Source organism: Accipiter gentilis, chromosome 3 (genome assembly GCF_929443795.1).
Source record: "Accipiter gentilis chromosome 3, bAccGen1.1, whole genome shotgun sequence".
In the NCBI taxonomy this organism is placed as follows: domain Eukaryota; kingdom Metazoa; phylum Chordata; class Aves; order Accipitriformes; family Accipitridae; genus Astur; species Astur gentilis.
In genome coordinates, this window is record NC_064882.1 from 20,812,698 (window position 1) to 20,833,204 (window position 20,507).

Below are 20,507 nucleotides of genomic sequence, written 5' to 3' on the forward strand. Positions count from 1 at the left end.
GATTGGCTACTACATGCAAGCACTTGGTGTCCACACGCACAAGCATAAGCGGTGATTGGTTACATCGGTACTGTCCACGCGCATAAGCGGTGATTGGTTACATCGGTACTGTCCACGTGCACAAACACAAGACATAATTGGTTGTGTTAATTAAAGCATACAAGACTTGTCTTAGTCCAATTGGTCAAGATAAGCCCCTGAATTGAGGTTGTTTGTGCCAAGTTCTGTTTATCGTGGAATGTGCACCTGTGTTTTCCTAATTGGGATCTTTCTTCTTCTATCTTCTTATTTATTCTGTTCAAGGCCTTCTAAAGGTGCCTGGAACAATCTTGTGACCATGAGCTATTTTCAGGTCCAATAACTAACTTCCATTTAACTGAACCCTACAAGCCTTTATTACAAACCCCATTACCTCCTGAGGGATGTGGTAGAGTCCCCACTGCTGGAGGTTTTTCAAGATGTGATTAGACAGGGTGCTAGATAATCTCATCTAGGCTCACTTTTCCCATAATGGGTTGGACCAGATGGTCTTTCAAGGTCCCTTCAACCCTGGACTGTTCTATGATGCTGTGAAATTACAAAAGGAGGGAAGAGTTGGTCTAGAGCAGTGTAGGAAGTCAGGCCTAGTGTTTCAGTTCTTAACAGTAGATTGAACAAGCATGGATTTAAAACAGGCCTTCAGGTTTAAGACTCAATTTTTGCACTTGCATTTTTGAAGCATAATGCAGTGGGGGGCGGGGGGGAAGTTCAAAAGACTGTGCTTCAGGAGAATGCTGTTTCATGTAGCATATGACCCACAAAATGCATTGTTAGGCTTGCCATTCTTAGTCTTTACAGCTAAGAAAGACTTTATAAAGTAAACACTTGTATTACATAAAGTGTGAGACTAAAAATAATCCTGAACTTAGGTTACTATTAAAGGAATTCAAGGACATTTATCTTGATGATCATGATCCATCTTCTGGCAAAACTGGCAATTCTGTTGAGGAAACAATAGAATTTACATTCAAGCATGAGTGGAAATCCATAGTGCTTATATCCTTCTACTTCTAAAAGCTTTTTCTTCCTTGCAACTCCTCATTTTTATTCTTTATTACAGAGCACCTTTCAGTCATCTGCCTCTCTTGGCAACCTTACCACCTAAAGCCCTTTTTTGTGTTCTATCAAGACATGGGAGACCACAGAATTAGTATCTCTTCTCCCTTCATAGCTACTGGAACTTCTGTGAAACACAGGCCATTTCATGGTCTTCAGTTGTTCTCCTATGTTTGTTAAACTTTTTTCTAACTTTTAAGGGGAGGGGGCCAGGAATCTTGCTTTAGGTCCTTTGCTCTTAGCATGTATTGCTCTATCTCTGCTTTCTTAAAGATATCTCTACTTGCTTAAAAGCTATCTTTAAAGATAGCATTCCTGATAGCTTTTTTAGGGGAGGAATAATAATAGTGATAGAGATACTTGAATTGGTCTTTTTGGTGGAGCAGTTATATCTTGTGTTTTAATATATTAAAACTTACTATTTCTTTGGAGAGTAGCATACTTAGGCTGTATTAATGGTGAACTGACACACTTTAACAAGTTTAAAATAAATAGTGTGGTACATTAAAAGTCATGATTAGTTTTTCCTGATGTGATGTGCCAGTATCATCATGATTTCCTGACAACAGCAATTTTAGAAAGTAAAACAGGAAGTAGCTTGAAATTTTTTTGGCAATAGTTCAAACTTTGGGTGTTGTTTTTTTTTGTTTGTTTTTTAGAAAAAACCCCAGCACTGTTTGTCTATACATACCTCTCATACAAAGACTTGCAATGCAAAAATAAAACATAATTATGTTAAATTTTAAGTGTTAAAAGAATGAAAACAATGAAATACAATGAAAAACAATACAATGAAATCTTCTGGATTCAGTCAAGCGAAATAACTTTAATTTCATAATAATCTACAAGTATCTATACATTTTAAGTACATAGTCCTTTCAATTTATTTCCCACATATATTTAATTTACACCACTTATACTCAAATATGTTCCCTCTCACAGTGATAAATTATATATTAGCTCATTATGCTACCATCTACAAAAAGTTGAGAGAATAATCAACCGCACATCACCGATCTCTGTCAGTTTGTCTCTTTAAAACACGTATAAAGGCATCTTTTGGTACTTCCACATTGCCAATTTTTCTCATCAACTTCTTCCCTTCTGCCTGCCTCTTTAAAAGCTTCATTCTTCTTGTAATGTCTCCACCATACTATGAAAAGGAAAAGATGTTTTAGTAAGCTTAAATGCAACTACAGTACATTTCAGCAACACTAAACTCAAGGGCTTAAAAATAGTTAGAAAGGCTAGTTATATTAGGACAAAAGATTATTTTATACTCCAAATGGTCATGCCAAAAGGCTACTAATTAACAAGGAAGCAAGTAAGCATGTTCATTTGGACAACTGAGGGTTGAATTCAGTTACCTAAATATATACATTCACATAAGCCTAGCTAACATTAGACACAACCTATAGGAGGATATCTAAATCCCTTTGGAATAGCAGCAGGATGCCAGCTCAGATACGCTGTGGCATCTTGACTAGCACTAGGTGCTTACATCTAGATAAATTAACTGAGCCCTTAGTACAATGCTGAACAAACACCATCCCACATATGTGCCTAGCAGAAGAATTCTATAATAACTGTGAGAAAGGGACACTTGTTTAATTTTTTTTCAACGTTTGCTTCAGAGGGCTACATATAAGGCAAGTAAGAGGCATCACACTTTTCTATAGCTTTGTCGAGTCTTCTTGATAGGCAACTATTGCATATTTAAGGCCTTATCATGATGTATTACTGAAAACCCAAGTAAAAGTCTAATCACAATCAAGTCTCTAAAGAAGCACTTTTACAGTTTCTTAAATCACCTGAAAAACATAATTTAAGAAACGTGAAGTTACACATATGTTTGTGTACACACACACACATTTATTATATATCTACAACTATTAGAAAATGGTGAGGAGACGAGTGACCACAGACACGCTCTGCCGAGTTCACTCCAAGTGTGTTATTTTGAAAAAGCCATTATTCTTTCTGATCCACTCTTACTGCAAGCTGCAACTAGGGGTTACATGAGTTGAATTTTAAAACGAAAGCTTAAAAGTATCTGTTAATATTCCATTGACATTCAGGAGCACAAGCAGAACATGTCCTTGCTGCGTTTCATTTAAAAAAAAGAAAAAAAAATACCTACACATTTTGCCACAACATTTTTTCTGTAAGCTTTCAGCCTGTAGAGTACAATATATACATTAACACATTAGAACATCTCCTATATGTGAAGCTAAATACCGAGTTGTCAAAATGCTAAGCATTGTTTTTCCAATAGTTTTGTAAGATGGATTGGAATCATGACATTTTCATATTTTGTATACAGAAGGTGAAGCTCTAAACAGAAGTCTTAGTTCACATTTCTCAATTCTAGAAATACCCTTTAAGGTGTATAATATTACATAAAAATTACAGTCTTTTTTATCTAGGATTTCTGCTATGATTCACAGTGTTACATATGTGTGTGCATATAGATATGTACACACAAATTCTTACAGCACCTCTGCTTAGATCCCTACCTTTAATTCTTTTACCACAATTTAGATCCTATTTTAACAGCAGCAGCAAAAACGTGACAAGAAACACAACATCAAGGAAACGGTTTGCTCTAAAAGAAGTGAGTGCTGCTAAGAAATAGTTGTGTGTTCAGCTTGCAACATACTTCCTTTGGAACAGCATACGTCAGTTCTTTTTTTTGCTGACTCTCCCAGAGATTAAACTATTCCACAACTAGCTAATTTCTTTCAGCAGTAAGAAACTTTTTCCACTGCCAAAGAGGAAGTGGACACATGGGTGTTGCAAGTTATACTCTACACACTAAATGCAATGATGACCAGAAGCAATGTAAAATAATACTTTTTTTTCCAATTAAATTTATACAAAGTCCTCAGTCATAGTAACAGCTCAAATGTTTGGTGTTTCTTCCCTCCCCACCCCCCAAGAGGTCCAGTAACACATACAAGTGTGGGAACAGAAGGGCTCCACTTACGTTTCTCTTGCAATGATTTTCTTGCCAATAGCAGCCTGGATGGCTATTTCAAACAACTGTCTCGGTATAGCATCTTTTAAACGTTCACACAGGAATTTACCAGTAGCATATGCCTTATCACTAAAATAAAATAAAAAAAAAAAAAAAAAAAATCACCAGTTGTTTTCAGAAAGAGTTAATACAACCCCAAAAATATAGCCATAGACCAAACTTTAAATGAATTTTAGTAGAGGTTTTCCTCTTTTTAACTCAAAAGATAAGCTGATCAGATCATAATTTTATATCTAATGAGTGGTCTCTCTATATCACCTGTTTGTATGAAATGGGTGGTAACACTGCATTAACAGAAGGTCTTCAAATAGATTTAAAATATTTATAATAAACACCCTGCTTACCTATCACACTGAAGCCATTTTGAATACTGTCACAGCTTCAAATGCAATTTTAAACTAGAAGGTTAAGGAGGATTTTTATTGATTGTAGGCCCGAAAGGTCAAAAGATCTACATATTACAGAAATATTTTTAAAACATCTGTTCTTATATAATAAGAAAAAAAAAACCCAAAACATTTTAATGTACTCCTGTCATCTGCTAATAAAAATTATCCAACTATATTCAGCATCTGCATATGCTTCAAGGTTTTGGAAAGAGAAAATGACAGAAGGTCTGAAAAAGCTACTAAACAGATACTTTCATAAGCCATTGGAAACAAATGGGTCTCTTCTCTCTAAACACATTCATATTTAGCGTATATTTTTTAGCAACATACAGCTGCTACATGAAAACATGTACAACTGTATTCAACAACGTGACTCCTTGCTACCTGTATAAAGCAAACAGTTTAAGCATGAAGTACTTAAGTAATGTTCATTAAGCATTACAGTTTTAGAAGATACAGATATTTATTTGTATAATTAGGACAAATAATAACAGCTAGTTTAATACTGAACTTACAGTAATCTTGGTAAGTCTTTCTCTGTAAATGTAATTCAGCATAATTCTTTTTATATAGACAGATGTAGTCTATTTACAGTGAGAGGACGCTGAGAATAACTGAAGCAGGAGCAGAATGAATTCTGACTACAAGTTAAAAAATAATTTGTAGTCTAAAGCTAAAAGAAAGGCTATCATCAGCTTTATTGAGCAAAACAGTTCAGGAGCGTAAGCTAAACTGATCAAGAAACATGTTAAAGCATTAACTAACTTTTGCAAGGCTGGCCACTCCATTTTGCATCTTTTCAAAGAGATGCAGGTAGACTGCTAAACACTGCATATTTATGAAAAACACATTAAGTAGCACATCTATAAGAGAGAGTTGCTCCACTCCAGCCCATGATCTTTCTGAACAAAGTAATGGTTTTATTTTCCTATGTTGACCTTCTGAAGTTAAGGAATTCCATGGATTTCAGGATTGCAGTTATGTAAAAAATATGAAAATACACAAATTTTTAGCAACCACAATTTAGTATTTTAAGAAGGACAAAAAAAAACCAAAACAAAACCAAACCAAACCCTGAAAAAGTTGACCTCAGGATAACTAGAAAGGGATGCTGAAGTTACAGAAGGGAGCCTTATAAAGACTTTGTAGGAAGAAAGCAAGGGGAGAGGCTGGAAACATGAAGACATTATTCTCACCAGCAAAACAGTAATTCCTGAGAAACTTAGGGAAACTGAATCATTTTAGCAAAAAAAAAGTTAATTACATCCAGTAAATATTTACTTACTCCTGGTGCTCTGGCTGGAGACAAGATAACAACAAACTTCCATAGAACAGGAATTACTGGGAGCATAAAATCAATTTTTTTTCCAGTTTTTCAGCATTAAATAATAAGTACCATAAACGATTCATGTGGCATCTCCTAGACTGGTCTGTATTTAAATTTTTCCAGCTCCTTAAAAGATAGGCATTTTGCATTTCCTTCTGCCCTCTGCCCTAAATTACCACAAAAGTGTATATAGCACTTAAGTGCCTCTCTTTTTCAGATCATCTCCAAAAGTGGTGATGTGGTGAAATCCTCAATGCTCTTTTCATACATATTTGTCATATATTAGTGATACATATATATGTTTTCATTGTATATTAATAGGAAGTCTTATTTCTTTGGAGCAGATAATCCAGTCAACCTACTTGTGTATGATCGTTGACAGTTCTTCAACTGGATTTCCATTTAGAAGAATATCCATTTTGATAAGGTCTGCTGCCTGGTATCCTGCATCTTCATAATCAAAACTAAACAAAAGGAGTTTAAAAGTTAGTGATGATTTTGTAAAAAATTATATTCTGCATTCTTTGTTCCATAAATTTTAAGTTTTAGACACATTTCTTAATAAAACACTCACACTTTGTATTAAAATAGGGGCACAGTTTTTAATAGTCTCTCAGTCCGTCTCCCTTAGCAAGACTGGACTAGAAATTTACTGCAGATGAATCTCATCTCCAAGGCAGCAAAAGACATCATCCTGTCTTCCAGCTACTGAGCAAAGTTAAATCAATCAACAATCTACATTCTTGCTACAATCTCTTAAAGTGTTTATTCAAACACTTCTTTTCTATCAGCTGGAAGTTCCTTACAGCTCCCTCCAGGCAACAGAACTCTTCAACAGAGCTTTTGAACAGTAAACATCCTTGATGTCACACAAATCAAATACTAACACTGGATCATTTCTTTTCATCCTCTCATTTGACATACTTTTCGTATGACCTCTATTATCATCCTCTCTGACAATGAAGTTTTCCTCTTCATTTCCAAACCCTATTTCTCCTTTGGTAGGTATGGGCCTTGCTGTTTGTGTGTCAGTTTGCAAAAGTTCTTAAAATGGAGGAGATGCAAATATATATGTATTTTTTACATATATATTGATAGATATAGATACATATCTTGTATGTAAGTATAAATGTGGAGAATGCCAATACCACTAACCTGGTCAGAAATACCAGAACAAAGGGGGTGAAAAAATCCTTTGAGAGTATTTGAAAGTAATTCTGTCTTAATTGCCTTAGATAAACCATAGTTGTGTGAATAGAACCATATAACAGAAGTATGATTATTGAGAGCATTAAACACACAAGCAACATGAGGGAGTCAATTAGGAAATAAAAATCAAGAAATAAGACAAGGCAACATTGTTTGCAATCATGCTTGTATCAGAGGAAACCTGGCATTGTTCTAGCCTTTGAATTTATGGAAACTACCCACAGCAGAACATTTAGTCTCAAAATACAGATGATTTACTTTATTCCAATAATAAAGCATGTAAGTAAAGTAAATGTCATTTTAAATATAGTTAATTGATTCTTTTTACTAGCTACAGAATCAGTATTTAGTTATTTTCCCTTTTCCACCAAGAGACAATACAATAAGAAGTAACTTTTCAGTGATTCCTTTGGTAGAAAATGCCCATTGTCACTTCAGACAAGTAAGAAACATCTAGATCTTACTCATATGTGCCACTTCATATGTCACACCTGAAAAATACATGTATCACCAAAGAAAATTAATATTAGGTAGTGATGCACTTCTAGTGTTTTTCAGATGTATTTCCATCAATTTTCACAGTGAGTCTACTTCATTAAAGGTGAAGTAAGACTTGATTTGCAGCATCATCATAAAAGAATATTCTTCACTTGTGCCCTTCCATATCTTCTCCTCAGATCTTTTTTTGTCGTGTCGTGTCCCCGTTTCCGCCCCCCCCCCCCCCCTCCCCCAGGGTCCAGGGTGGGGGCAAGGTGAAGCAGGTACAAAGGAGGTAGTTACCTTGCATAACCAGAAGACAGAGACTTAAGAGCATCATAAAAATCCACCACAATTTCATTCAGTGGAAAGAGGTATTTTAGCATAACCCTGCGTTCATCAATGTACAACATATCCTTCTGGACTGCCCTACGATCCTAGACAAATAAAAATTGTTTCAGTTCCCCTTAACAGAAGTTTTCTAAAAATAAATACAAAGCAAATTAAAATAAACAGCTACCCAGTTACACAAGAGAACTCCTGTACTTCAAGCCCCAAAGTAACTTTCTTATTGGTATTTTGCTAAAGTCCCAGAACAAATTGCAGCACTGTCATAAGTGAAGTGGTTGTAACTTAACTGGACAAATTATTCAAGTCTACCCTCTCTAAAACCTGAATTTCTGAAATCCTTAACAGCTTCTGCTTACTGCTGCCTTTTAAATGTATAATTATTTGTCAATAAAATCTCATTGAAGTTAGATTTTCAAAAAAATTGGAGTACAACACAGTAGGGCTCACAGGCTAATCGTCTTTCCTGCCAGGAGGGTGTTCTTCAAAGTTATTTTAGGAATTCTTTTTAATGGATCTTATACTTCACTGTACGGACATACAAGTACTGTACTCTTGTGTATTATGTATTTTGAAAAGTAAAAGCTAAGAAAAATATTGTAAGAAATTATATAAATTCAATATGTATAACAGTTAAAACATTTTGTTAAAATTATTCCAAATACACTTGGGGAAATGTGTTTGGCCATCACTATCATAAATGTACTCCAGTGAAGTACTGAAAACATATATGAAGCCTCAGTAAAGTATTGACAGAAGCTGTATTTCCATGAATATACTTCTAAAAACCAACAGATCTTATTCCCCTGCTGCAGATTCCATTCTTTCAGGAAAACAGAAGTAGCTATGAATTTGTCTAGTGCAGGATGCTTGACTAAGTACTTTACTGTCACTGAGCTTCATCACTAACTTTCACTATACGGAGTTTGTAGTTCAGCAGAAATTTTACACTTAAAGTTTAAATATTCTTGAAATAAAAAATACTTAAATTATTACTGTCAAAGATATTATTTAAGTACAAATATCTAGTATCTTCACTTTAATTATGATATGGTGAGCTTAAGAAATACAAATGACAAAACTAAAACTATATACCAACCTGACACAAAGTGATTATTTTTCCAATATATTCATGAGGTGTTACAATTGTACCAAGAACAGTTGGCTCTAAATATTCAGATACTGAAAGTTTATCAGGAAACTGAGCAGGGTTAATAATAGTAATCTCTGCTTTACCATACTCCTGAAAACAAACAAATAAAACAGATACTGTAATCTTTAAATAAGTAGACTGAACACTGAAGGAGACAAAAACAGCACTGAAAAAATGCTAAAAAAATGTTTCAATTGCTTGGAAACACATGTGAATTATGCAACCCAAATTTATACTACGCACAATTTTAAGAGATTTCAACATCGCATACCGAAGTCCCTCATCAGCATATCTTTAAATATTATTATATAGAAGGATTACAGGAATTACTTTCACTAGGAAAATGAGTTTTTAAGCATTTTATCCAGTGAATTTTAAACAGAAGAATTGCTTAAAACTAGGACTACAACCTAGAGTTAGAAATAAAAAAGCCTTTCTGTCCATCTTTCCACCTCTCTCTTGCCTGTAGAGCAAGGATCTTTCTTCTTACTCCATCCTGATCCTGTAAGGTGTAAGACACAGCTTTCAAGAAAAGACCTGCTCTAAGTATTCTGCAGTTTGGTGATGCGTACATTCTTCTCTAAATAGGACTTTGGGTTCAGGCTCCCTTACAGGCTGAAGTGGGCTTAGAAATTAAGTTTTCGATTCCTGTGCAAGTGCTTTCATTACCTATTTCTTGTAGTCCAACATCCCAATAGGGGCTGGAGTTATCCTTCTGAAGTAAGGATAAAAGGAAGGTCATGCTTCTTATGTACATACAACCTCCTCCATGCACCAAAGTAAGTGATTATATCACTTCCACTGACAATGCAGTGTCCTTGAACAATGACCTAACTTCCAGCACTGTTTGAAAACATCGTCCCACATCAGCAATCCAGAATCACTTATACACCAAAGGTGTCAACTACTTCATTCATTGCTGCTACACTGCCTAAGGAAGAAACCAAAACAACTGGAGAGAAAGGGTCTATGCCTTACACCTTGCAAGTACAGCAACCTTTCTTATACAAGCTGTTTTGAATTTACAGATTTTCTGTCATGTTTAGAGGTACATGTTGGATAATAATGAGCCAGCCTATTGGCAGCCTCCTTTCAGCAGGTGTTCGTAAGTCCACCTCTCTCTCCCAAAATCAAGCACAATAATTTTTTTTTGCACCCAGTTCAATGAAGTTTGCACATGGCTATTTCACTGTGATCAAAAACTTACTTGTCTTCACCAGCCCCTGCCAGTCTACAGTAGCATTACAAGCTATTCCTAAAAATGTTATGTTTTCCGACTGATAAAACCTGGAAGGTTATTTCACCTGCTTTAAACTCGGTCCAGTCAGTGTGCACTTAAAAGAATACAGCAAGAAATGTGTCCTTTATTCCCATTTGTATCAAGGGCAAGTATAAGGCGTAAAAAGAGAGTGCTTGAGGTGGAAAGAGGAAGGAAAGTTAACATTCTTTAAAAAACATAAAATCAATTAAAGTTTTAAGTTAAATATTGGTGTTTCTAATGTTTACCATAAAATAAAGTCTACATTAAAAGTGTACATGTTTATTATAGGAGGCTTTTAAGCTGCTATTTATATAAAGCTGTAATAACTTTAACATACCTTTATCAACTTTTCTGAGGAAAGAATAGCTTTATATGGAACCGTAGGTGCAGTCAAAATAACAGACATGTTATACTCTTGCTCCAAACGTTGATTAAAAACTTCCATATGTAAAAGACCAAGGAAACCCAACCTGGGAAAAAAATATCCTGTTAGTGAAAGTATTTTTATATCCCCTGGAATTTCACAGTGTTGGTTCCCCCCTCCCCAGCATGTTTACACTGCTAGTCTGGCAGTATCAGGCACAGCAAACAATCTCAAAATGATCCTACAGTTGAATACTATGAGTCTTTGAGAACAAAAACTATCAATCACAACAAATTGCATACTCTGCGCAAGTACAGAACATAAGAATGCTTTCGATCTTTACCTATCATTAATTTGAATTAAAGCTCCTAATCTTGAATTCATTTTAATTTGACCTTCAGCTAACTTAAACTCGCAGTCTCAATTTGCGAACCATTCAAAAAATGAAAGCAGTATAAAAGCCTCACCTCCATCCAGCTCCTAAGGCAAGGCTACTGTCACGATGAACAGTTACACTGGAGTCATTCAATGTCAGCCTTTCCAAAGCACTTTTGAGATTATTATATTCTGTTTGGTCTACAGGATACATTCCTGTCAAAACGTAACAGATAGAATTTATGTGATAGAGAGCTTTATCTAGTGTGTACTTAGCTTTCAAATATGCCTCTAACAGTGAACGGTAGTAAAATCAGAAATAGCTTACTTTCTGTTCCAATTTTAAAATGTGAAAAACAATGTAAGGAATTTTTTTTTCTCCCTCCCCCCCAATTAGTTAAAATGTAATAAAGTTCTATATTATCTCATAAAAACAGGAATTAACATTCAAACCATAATGGTAGAGATACAGTACTCATCTAATCCTTCACAGTTGTGGAAGATTCACAATTGAGTAAAACCACTGTTTTGCAGGGCTTGGGTGTAAACATACAGCTTAAGCATAACTGAACAAGCAAATTTCACTGAGACGTTCCTTCAAAGATAAGAGTGAACAGCAAAAAAAACAAAAACCAAAGTGCCACATCTAACAAAGTTGCAAATGTGTCTATATTTTTTGAAACTAATAAAAGCAGCTCTCTGTATAATTACTACCTGAAATAGATTCTACTCTATCACTTTTCACATGACCGTGTGTTCAGAAAATGTTCATTGCTCTACACCAAGAAGCAACACACGTGCATACAAAAAACGTTATTTACAGGATTACACTTTTCTATATTCACTGACAGACCACCTAATCTCCACAAGACAGTTCAAGTGAGTTTTACACATACCCCACAAGTCTAGAAAGTGATTTCCAGAATTTAGTTCTTTCTAAAGCCATCTTCCATAGTATTTGTAGTAGTTACTGAAGCTGGTGGAAACAGCTCAACAGAACTATATAAGCTTAAAAAAGTCAAGTATTTTACAGAATCATTCAGAATATTAGCTTTGGCAGTTTACATGTTTGATGGAAAAGAAACAGCTGCTAATTATTAAAAGAAAAAAAAAAGTCACAATAATTATGAAAACCTGATTATCTAGGTGAAGAATTACCAAAAATGGACTTAGTTTTTCAAAGCCTCAACCCTTTTCAAGCTATCAAGAGTTTACTGGTATTAGAAGCTATTGATAATAATGGCTAAATAATAATAATAATCATGGCTAAAAATACATTTTAGTCTTGTATTTATATAAAACCAGTCTGCAACTATTATTAATCCTGTCTGTTAAGTCACAGGGAAAATTACATGAAGCTATATAAATGACACACCTCTTAGCTTAATTTTGCTAAAATTCTAATCCTCACAACTCTTTAATATACACGTATATTCTTTTAAAAGCTCTAATAGCTCTCTTACTCTTGTTACTAGAAAGAAGCAATTCCACTTCATATCAGTTTATGCCTCACCTGCAAAAACCATTGGCTTCGCTGACTTAAAGCCAGGCAAAGGCTCCACTGGCTGTTTATACAAAAACAGTGTGTCTCCTATTTGGGCTTCTGTTACTTCTTTCATTCCAGCAATCAGGTAGCCCACCTGTCCAGCATATCTAAACAAAATTGGCATTATATGGACATGCTTCTTGGCATTATCAGTATTTCCACTATTCTTCCCACTTGACTTAGCTCAATCAGAAATGCAAATAAATCACGCCACCTACAAGCCCATAAGCCAGATTTAAGTTGTTTCTCCTCTGAGTTGTGAGCTTTGTCTCAAGGGACAAGCAATCTGTTGACTCAAGTAGCTCTATTTCTGTTACAGTTAAACAGTACATTTATAGTTCTGGATTTTGAATTCTGTGCTACTCCCAGTTTGAAGGCTGTAGCTAGAGGGAAGTTCTTAGGCATCTGACAGAACCAGAACAGTTCCCAGCTGCCAGCACAGCAAGCCTCATACACTAAGTGGCAGAAACAACAAAAGACAAATGCCTTCCATCAGCACATAATGCCGTTAGGAGAGGAACCCATGGCTGATAGACTAAAACAGTGTATTAGTTTTGGCTGAAATAGAGTTAACTTTCTTCATAGCGGCCCCATATGGTGCTGCATTTTAGATTCGTAACTAAAACAGTGTTGATAGTGTTTGCACAATGTGAATGCTTTCTCTGTTTCTTACTCTGCTCTTGTAGCAAATAGGCTAGAGGTTGGCAAGAGGCTGGGAGGTGGCAAAGCCACGACAGAGTACCTGAACTGACCAAAGGGACATTCCATGCCACATAACATCATGCTTGGCAATAAAAAACAAGCAGTGTAGTCTTTCCAAGGTGGCTGTTACTTGTAGACTAGCAGGGCATCAGTCTGCTTGCGGGAGGTGGTGAGTAATTTATTGCCTTTGCATCACTTGTTTTTATTTCTTTTCTTTTTCCTTCACTTATTAAACTGTCTTTATCTCAAACCAGGAGTCTTTCCTCACTTTTGCTCTTCCAATACTCTCCCCGTCCCACTGGGGTTGAGGGAGTAAGCAAGTGGCTGGTTGGGTGCTTAGTTGCTGTCTGGGGTCAACCCACTACATGCAATAACGTAATCTCACTGAGAATCTCCCAGGAAAGTCATTAACACATACTTGGATGCAAACTGATAAAGCTTCTCCACTAATTCTAAGTACCTGATTTTCTTCCCACTGCTGCCATGAGGAGCCAGTTTCTGGAAGGTGCTGAATTCATGGATTTTAAGTTTTCACCCTCAAAATATGCTGCAGCAATAACTAAGATGAAGCCCCATTCCCTTCCACTCTCAAACAAGGTAGTTCCTAGAAATAAATTGGACAGCTGAATAAGAGTATCAAATGCTAGTCTTAAAAAAAAAAAAAACAACTAGCTGTCCAGATGTTCCATGTACTATAGATGATAGAATGGCTTCCTCCCCCTAGCACTGCCCAAAAGGCAGTCCCCAAAAGCTTCTGCCTCAGTATGCCCAAAATGAAAGAGACTGACAGCAAGTATTAAATTACAAACAATAATCATAAACACCACCACCACAGAACAAGAACAAAAAACCCACATATCTCCCAGCCTTTACCATTCAAAGCAAAAATCAACAGAAATGCAGGATTTTTTATCTTATATCAATTTATGATTTGTTCCACTGTAAGAAATTTTTACTTACAGCTTATGCGTTGGCTGTTCATTTGGAGTCAGAATTCCAACTTCATTAACTTCGTATCTTTTCTTTGTGTGTGCAGACACAATTTTATGCCCTTTCTCAATCTCCCCACCAAAGAGCGCGATGTTAGCTATGACGCCTCGGTAGTGATCAAAGGTGGAGTCAAACACTAAGGCTTTCAATGGATCAGCAGTATTACATTGGGGTCTGTCACAAAAAATTTAAAACAAAATATTAAGCAGTGTGTTTTTCATTCAATATTGAATGAGCAAGCATCCCCTCCCCAAAGCTTTCATATTAATATACATAAAACAACTGAGTAATTTTCAGTAAATACATACCAGACATAATTTCAGTGTTTCACTATGTATTATGCAGCAAATCTTTACATTTTATTTCCCCCATGTGCAATAGCAGTACAAACAGAACAAAAACAAATGCATATCCATCATACCCATTTCACAACAGGTGAAACATGCTTAAAATATCATATTATGGGGGACAACAAAAATTCAACAGTTACATTCCAACAGCTGAGTTTAAAACCAAGAAGTCTACTGATATTTTGGTTTTGCCATCTTTCACAGAAACCTGATCTCAGATTTTCATTGTGGATTCTTTTAACTATAATTATTAACTAATATGAGGACTACAATTATTAGCTAATAGTAGGGAAAAAAGAATGAAATGCAATATGCTGATTAAAACAACTGTAATTTAGCAGCTTTGTCATCAAGTTCTTAGATAAAAGTCTATTTTAAAGGTTGTGTTCAGGATATGAAACTCTAAACACCACAGATTTCAATTACCTTTATCTTTTTAACAATGCAATGTTTGAAAGGAGTAACAGCACACATCCTCAAACATTGAATTTCATGGAAGCTGTATAAACAGTCATAAGTATCACCTTTAGTGGCTTACCTCTCATCTTTCATTTCAGACTGAATCAATTTTCCTCCCCACTTTTTAAGAATAAAGTCTACTGATATTCACACATTCATTTTTTTAAAAGGCATCTCAAATCTGGTGTCATTTTTTCTGATTTGCAATTTGAAACTGACTTAATCAGCTCCAACATTAGATTTCTCTCACATCTCTTTCTAAAGTATTGACTTTAAATCAGATGAATGTTAAGCGCAAGGTACTGCCATGTACATGCAACTCACGGTTTCCTAATTAACTTTACAATGGTTCATAATCAAAATACAGACTTACGGAGGAATCTTCTCAATGACCTTTTGAAGAACTTTTTCAACATTTGTTCCTCGTTTAGCAGAAATCTAAAAAAAAAGTCCAACAACCATTTTATAAGACATGCATCTACACTCATTCAGTATCTATTAAATAGTGTCACATTTACTTAGACAGTTTTGGTGGCCACAGATATTACTACCCATAAATTACTACCCTGTACATGTCTTTCATTAGCTAAGAAGTACATATAGTTATACAATCAGCCATGTTATAAAACTGTAAGAGATCTTACCCTTACACATTCTTCTATAGGGATATCAAACAGCTTCTCAATTTGTTTTTCAACTCTTTCAGGGTCTGCATTCTTCAAGTCAATCTGAAAAACAACAAACTGCTAAATATACAGGCAACCACATCTTCCATGTGATCCAGCACTGTAGCTTCCAAATATACAACCTTTATGTATTTATGAGTAAATACTGGATGTCTTCAGGAAAAGATCTTTATCAGGATCATTTTAGAAAAATTCTTCCTTGCTTGACTTCAGGAAAGATCCCCTCTGTAACTAGACTACTTTTTGTTTCATTAGGCAAAACACCTTTGTCCAAGAGCTGGTAAAAATCTTTATTTTACAAAGTAATTTGAAAGCATAAGTGTTACCTATACTGTTTATAGGATCAAACATTAAGTACAATATACATCTACAAAAAGCAATTAATTTAAGCTAAGCAATAACTAATCTTGTGATTTCAGTCACACAGCCCACAAAAATCGTATAAACTACAACATTTGGATTTCATTTAAAACTAAGACTACACTTTTTAAATATCGAGCTGCTACTCATGTGATCTCCTCTGTAATCATTAACAAAAAGAAAAAAAACAAAAAACAAACACTAAAGCACATGGAGGAACATGTGGATTATCATAGCAAGAACGTTTCAAGTTATTTCTGTAAAAAGCCACTCAAAGATTCACCAGAAAAAAAAAAAAAATATTTTAAATGGAAGGAATTCCAATGTTTGTAAATTGGCACATTTAAATTACGACAGACTACAGGATTGTTACATATATTCCAAATTATTTAAGTCCTTCCTATCCACACACCGTCCTATCCACAGATAGGAGTAAGTGTTCTCAGGTTAAAGAGTCAACTAAGTGACACAGAAATTACACAAGTTATACATTACTAAGGCGAGTGTATATGTCCAAATAGAAGACAACCTAAGGTCACACTGACAGCCTTCTAAATTGCTCTCATCTGTAATTTCCAATTTGAAAACCCGAGCTGCTAAAAATCTGTCAAAAAGCAGGATTAGTAGAATCATAGAATCATTAAATTGGAAAAGATCCTTAAGATCATCAAGTCCAACCATAAACCTAACACTGCCAAGTCCGCCACTGAACCACGTCCCTAAAAACCACATCTACATGTCTTTTAAATACCTCCAGGGATGTTGACTCAACCACTTCCCTGGGCAGCCTATTCCAATGTCTGACAACCCTCTCAGTAAAGAAATTTTTCCTGATATCCAACCTAAATCTACCTTGCTGCAACTTGAGGCCATTTCCTCTCATCCTAGCTCCAGCCACCTGACAGAAGAGACCAGCACCCACCTCACTACAACCCCCCTTCAGGTAGTTGTAGAGAGCGATAAGGTCTCCCCTCAGCCTCCTCTTCTCCAGACTAAACAGCCTCAGCTCCCTCAGCTGCTCCTCATAAGATTTGTGCTCCAGGCCCCTCACCAACTTGGTTGCCCTTCTCTGGACACGCTCCAGCACCTCAATGTCCTTCCTGTGGTGAGGGGCCCGAAACTGAACACAGCACTCGAGGTGCGGCCTCACCAGTGCCGAGTACAGGGGAACAACCACCTCCCTGCTCCTGCTGGCCACACTATTTCTGGTTTCTTGGCCACCTGGGCACACTGCTGGCTCGTATTCAGCCGGCTGTCAACCAGCACACCCAGGTCTTTCTCTGCTGGGCAGCTTTCCAGCCGCTCCTCCCCAAGCCTGCAGTGCTGCATGGGGTTGTTGTGACCCAAATGCAGGACCTGGCACTTGGCCTTGTTGAACCTCGTACAATTGGCCTCAGCCCATTGATCCAGCCTGTCCAGATCCCTCTGTAGAGCCTTCCTACCCTCAAGCAGATAAACACTCCTGCCCAACTTGGTCTCAGCTGCAAACTTACTGAGGGTGCACTAGATCCCCTTGTCCAGATCACTGATAAAGATATTAAACAGAACTGGCCCCAATACTGAGCCCTGGGGAACACCACTTGTGACTGGCCGTGAACCGGATTTAACTCCATTCACCACAACCCTCTGGGCTCAGCCATCCAGCCAGTTTTTTACCCAGCGAAGAGTACATGCATCCAAGCCACAAGCAGCCAGTTTCTCCAGGAAAATGCTGTGGCAAACAGTGTCAAAGGCCTTGCTGAAGTCAAGGTAGACAATATCCACAGCCTTCCCCTCATTCACCAAGTGGATCACCTTGTCATAGAAAGAGATCAGGTTAGTCAAGCAGGACCTGCCTTTCATAAACCCCTGCTGACTGGGCCTGATCCCCTGGTTGTCCTGTACGTGCCATGTGATGGCAGTCAGGATGATCTGCTCCATAACCTTCCCTGGCACCAATGTCAGACTGGCAGGCCTGTAGTTCCCTGGATCCTCCTTTTGGCCCTTCTTGTAAATGGGCATCATATTTGCTAACCTCCAGTCAACTAGGACCTCCCCCATTAGCCAGGACTGCCGATAAATGATGGAAAATGGCTTGGTGAACAGTTCTGCCAGCTCCCTCAGTACCCTTGGGTAGATCCCATCTGGCCCCATGGACTTGTGTGTGTCTAAGTGGTGTAGCAGGCCGCTAACCATTTCCCCTTGGATTATGGGGGCTGTACAAAGGCCGCATCACAACCAGCCTGCTTGGAGCATGGCAGAGCACATGTAGGTTAATCTGCACTTTTCTGGCCATTCATGGCCAAATGCCCACACCAGCTAGACATTCTCACCTGTATTTAACATTGAGACAATCTGAAACCTTGGAATGCCACAGCTTCAGCTTGTTCTCATTAGGATAAAATACACAGTACTGAATATTACCTAAGTGGTCAGTTGTTTTTCATACCATAGCCCTTGTTTGCATCAAGCTTATTTGTTTGCAAACGATAACTGGTTCAGATTTCCTTATCAAGATACAATTTACACAATGCTTCTGATCTTTATTTACCATACAGACTCCAATATTTTTTCAGTGCTGCTTGTAAAATGCTTCTACATGTATTTTATAAAATAAAAACTGAAGTTTCCAGCAATTACTGTAAAGTATTAAACAGACAGCAAATACACAGTTATTACATTGTAGTTATTTTTTCATTATATATTTCTATTTGAGGATACTTTTCTTATCAATCTTCTCAACATTTAAACAACCCAACTACTTAATATGAAACTCTAAAACCTTTATTACCTTATTTATGACAGGAATTATTGCAAGTTGTGCTTCAAAAGCAAGATAGAAGTTTGCGACTGTCTGAGCCTGAATACCCTAGAAAATAAGCAATAAAAAAGTTTAACATGGAATCTTCCTGAGTTTTGGTGGTTCAGGGGGGGTTTTTATGCATACCATACAGATTACTTGGCTAGTCTAGCCACTCCTCCATGTGGGGGATGGAAAATAAGTAAAGGTTATTGATTATACACACTGCTGAGAAAGAAAACTACAAGAAATGATAATTAGGAATGTGATCTGAATATAAGTAAATGAACTAATAATGGTTTGTGTGATCACTTACATGGAATTATTTATAGATAGCACAGTATTATGCATACATTATGCACCAAGTACATATTTTTGTTATTTATTTCTGAATAGCAAAGATCATAACAGTTACCTCAAAAAACAGATGCTTTGTCCACAACAAACTATTCAGAAATGGACTAAGACAAAGAAAAAGGGATGTTTATCATGGTAATAAGACTGTAGTTGCTCCAGAGGGCAGGAACATACCTTCAACTTACCTTACAGTTATTTTCAAAACAGAAAACAGATTATAAGGTTTGTACCTCACACTTCTTTCAAAAGGATGGAAAAAGAACAGCTCCCATTAGAAAAAAAGGAAGATTACCTTCCAGATTCAAGTACCAGATAAGGGAAAACAAAGAGATAGAGATGCTAATGAATGAGAGTACAAAGCCTAATATCGCAATTGGACAGGAGAGGGCAGAAGGGGGGATGAGGGGGGAAGAGAAGGAAAAAAAAAAAAAGAAGTTACTTGTTGTCTTCCCCTTTGTTTACAACAGATCAAGTGGAAAATTACTTATATGGGGATATTCACTATGGATATATGGGCCTAACTCTTTAGGCAATGAAAAGAAGAAGCAAAGAACATTTATTAAACAAAAAACCACACCACCACCACCCCCGCCAAAAAAAATAAAAAAATACATAGAATGCAAAGAACGGAAGACCTAAACCTTTAAAGTTACTTCCAGAATTCAGGCTGGCAGAAGAAACATTAGCAATTAAAATGAAAAAGTTGAGTGTGTAAGCATTCTGACTTAAAGGCAAATACTGAATACCAAACAATCACATAATATTTAAACATAACATAAAAAATATATACACAATAAATATAAAAACATTAGCACATTTAGAAAACATATTTATTACCAAAGCTTACTTAAGAAGTCTGCTTGCCCATCAAGCTAGGAAGGAGCAAGTGTTCATAAGCATTGAAAGTTAGTTAGTTGTTGGGGTTTGGGGTTTTTTTTATCTAACAAGAAAAAAAGTAGTATTCATCTGACCCTTGTACAATCCAATAATAAATATGCCATAGAGAAAATGATCAAAATACTTTGTGAGAATGTGTCCATATTTAAAATCATGATCCCATAATCCTCATATTCATCTGTTAACTGATTCTTTAAAATGTTTCTAGCACTGTACAAATAAAAGTACAACTAAGATCTCTAATTTCACTTCGCTCCTAGTATAGACTTCATAAATTTATGAGCATCACCTTACAAACTTTTTACTCCCTCACTCTCCTGCTTCTCCTGAAAGATCAGTCAAGAAC

General features: G+C 36.3%; 1 protein-coding gene across 4 annotated transcripts in view; it reads right to left on the reverse strand.

Annotated features, from left to right (window-relative positions):
* Window positions 1-1,901: 1,901 nt before the first annotated feature.
* Window positions 1,902-20,507, reverse strand: part of GUF1 (GTP binding elongation factor GUF1) — a 329,928-nt gene continuing 311,322 nt past the window's right edge. Inside the window, exons 5-18 of one of the 4 annotated variants that reach the window (XM_049834610.1) lie at window positions 18,899-18,976; window positions 15,727-15,810; window positions 15,456-15,520; window positions 14,244-14,447; window positions 13,744-13,791; window positions 12,549-12,688; window positions 11,128-11,251; window positions 10,634-10,766; window positions 8,982-9,125; window positions 7,838-7,971; window positions 6,211-6,312; window positions 4,082-4,201; window positions 3,236-3,272; window positions 1,902-2,248 (exon numbers count right to left, since the gene is read on the reverse strand). In XM_049834610.1, the coding sequence (XP_049690567.1) occupies window positions 2,105-2,248; window positions 3,236-3,272; window positions 4,082-4,201; window positions 6,211-6,312; window positions 7,838-7,971; window positions 8,982-9,125; window positions 10,634-10,766; window positions 11,128-11,251; window positions 12,549-12,688; window positions 13,744-13,791; window positions 14,244-14,447; window positions 15,456-15,520; window positions 15,727-15,810; window positions 18,899-18,976 (1,557 nt within the window). In that variant the 3' untranslated portion in view covers window positions 1,902-2,104. The other 3 variants (XM_049834582.1, XM_049834593.1, XM_049834603.1) reach the window with 3 other exon arrangements.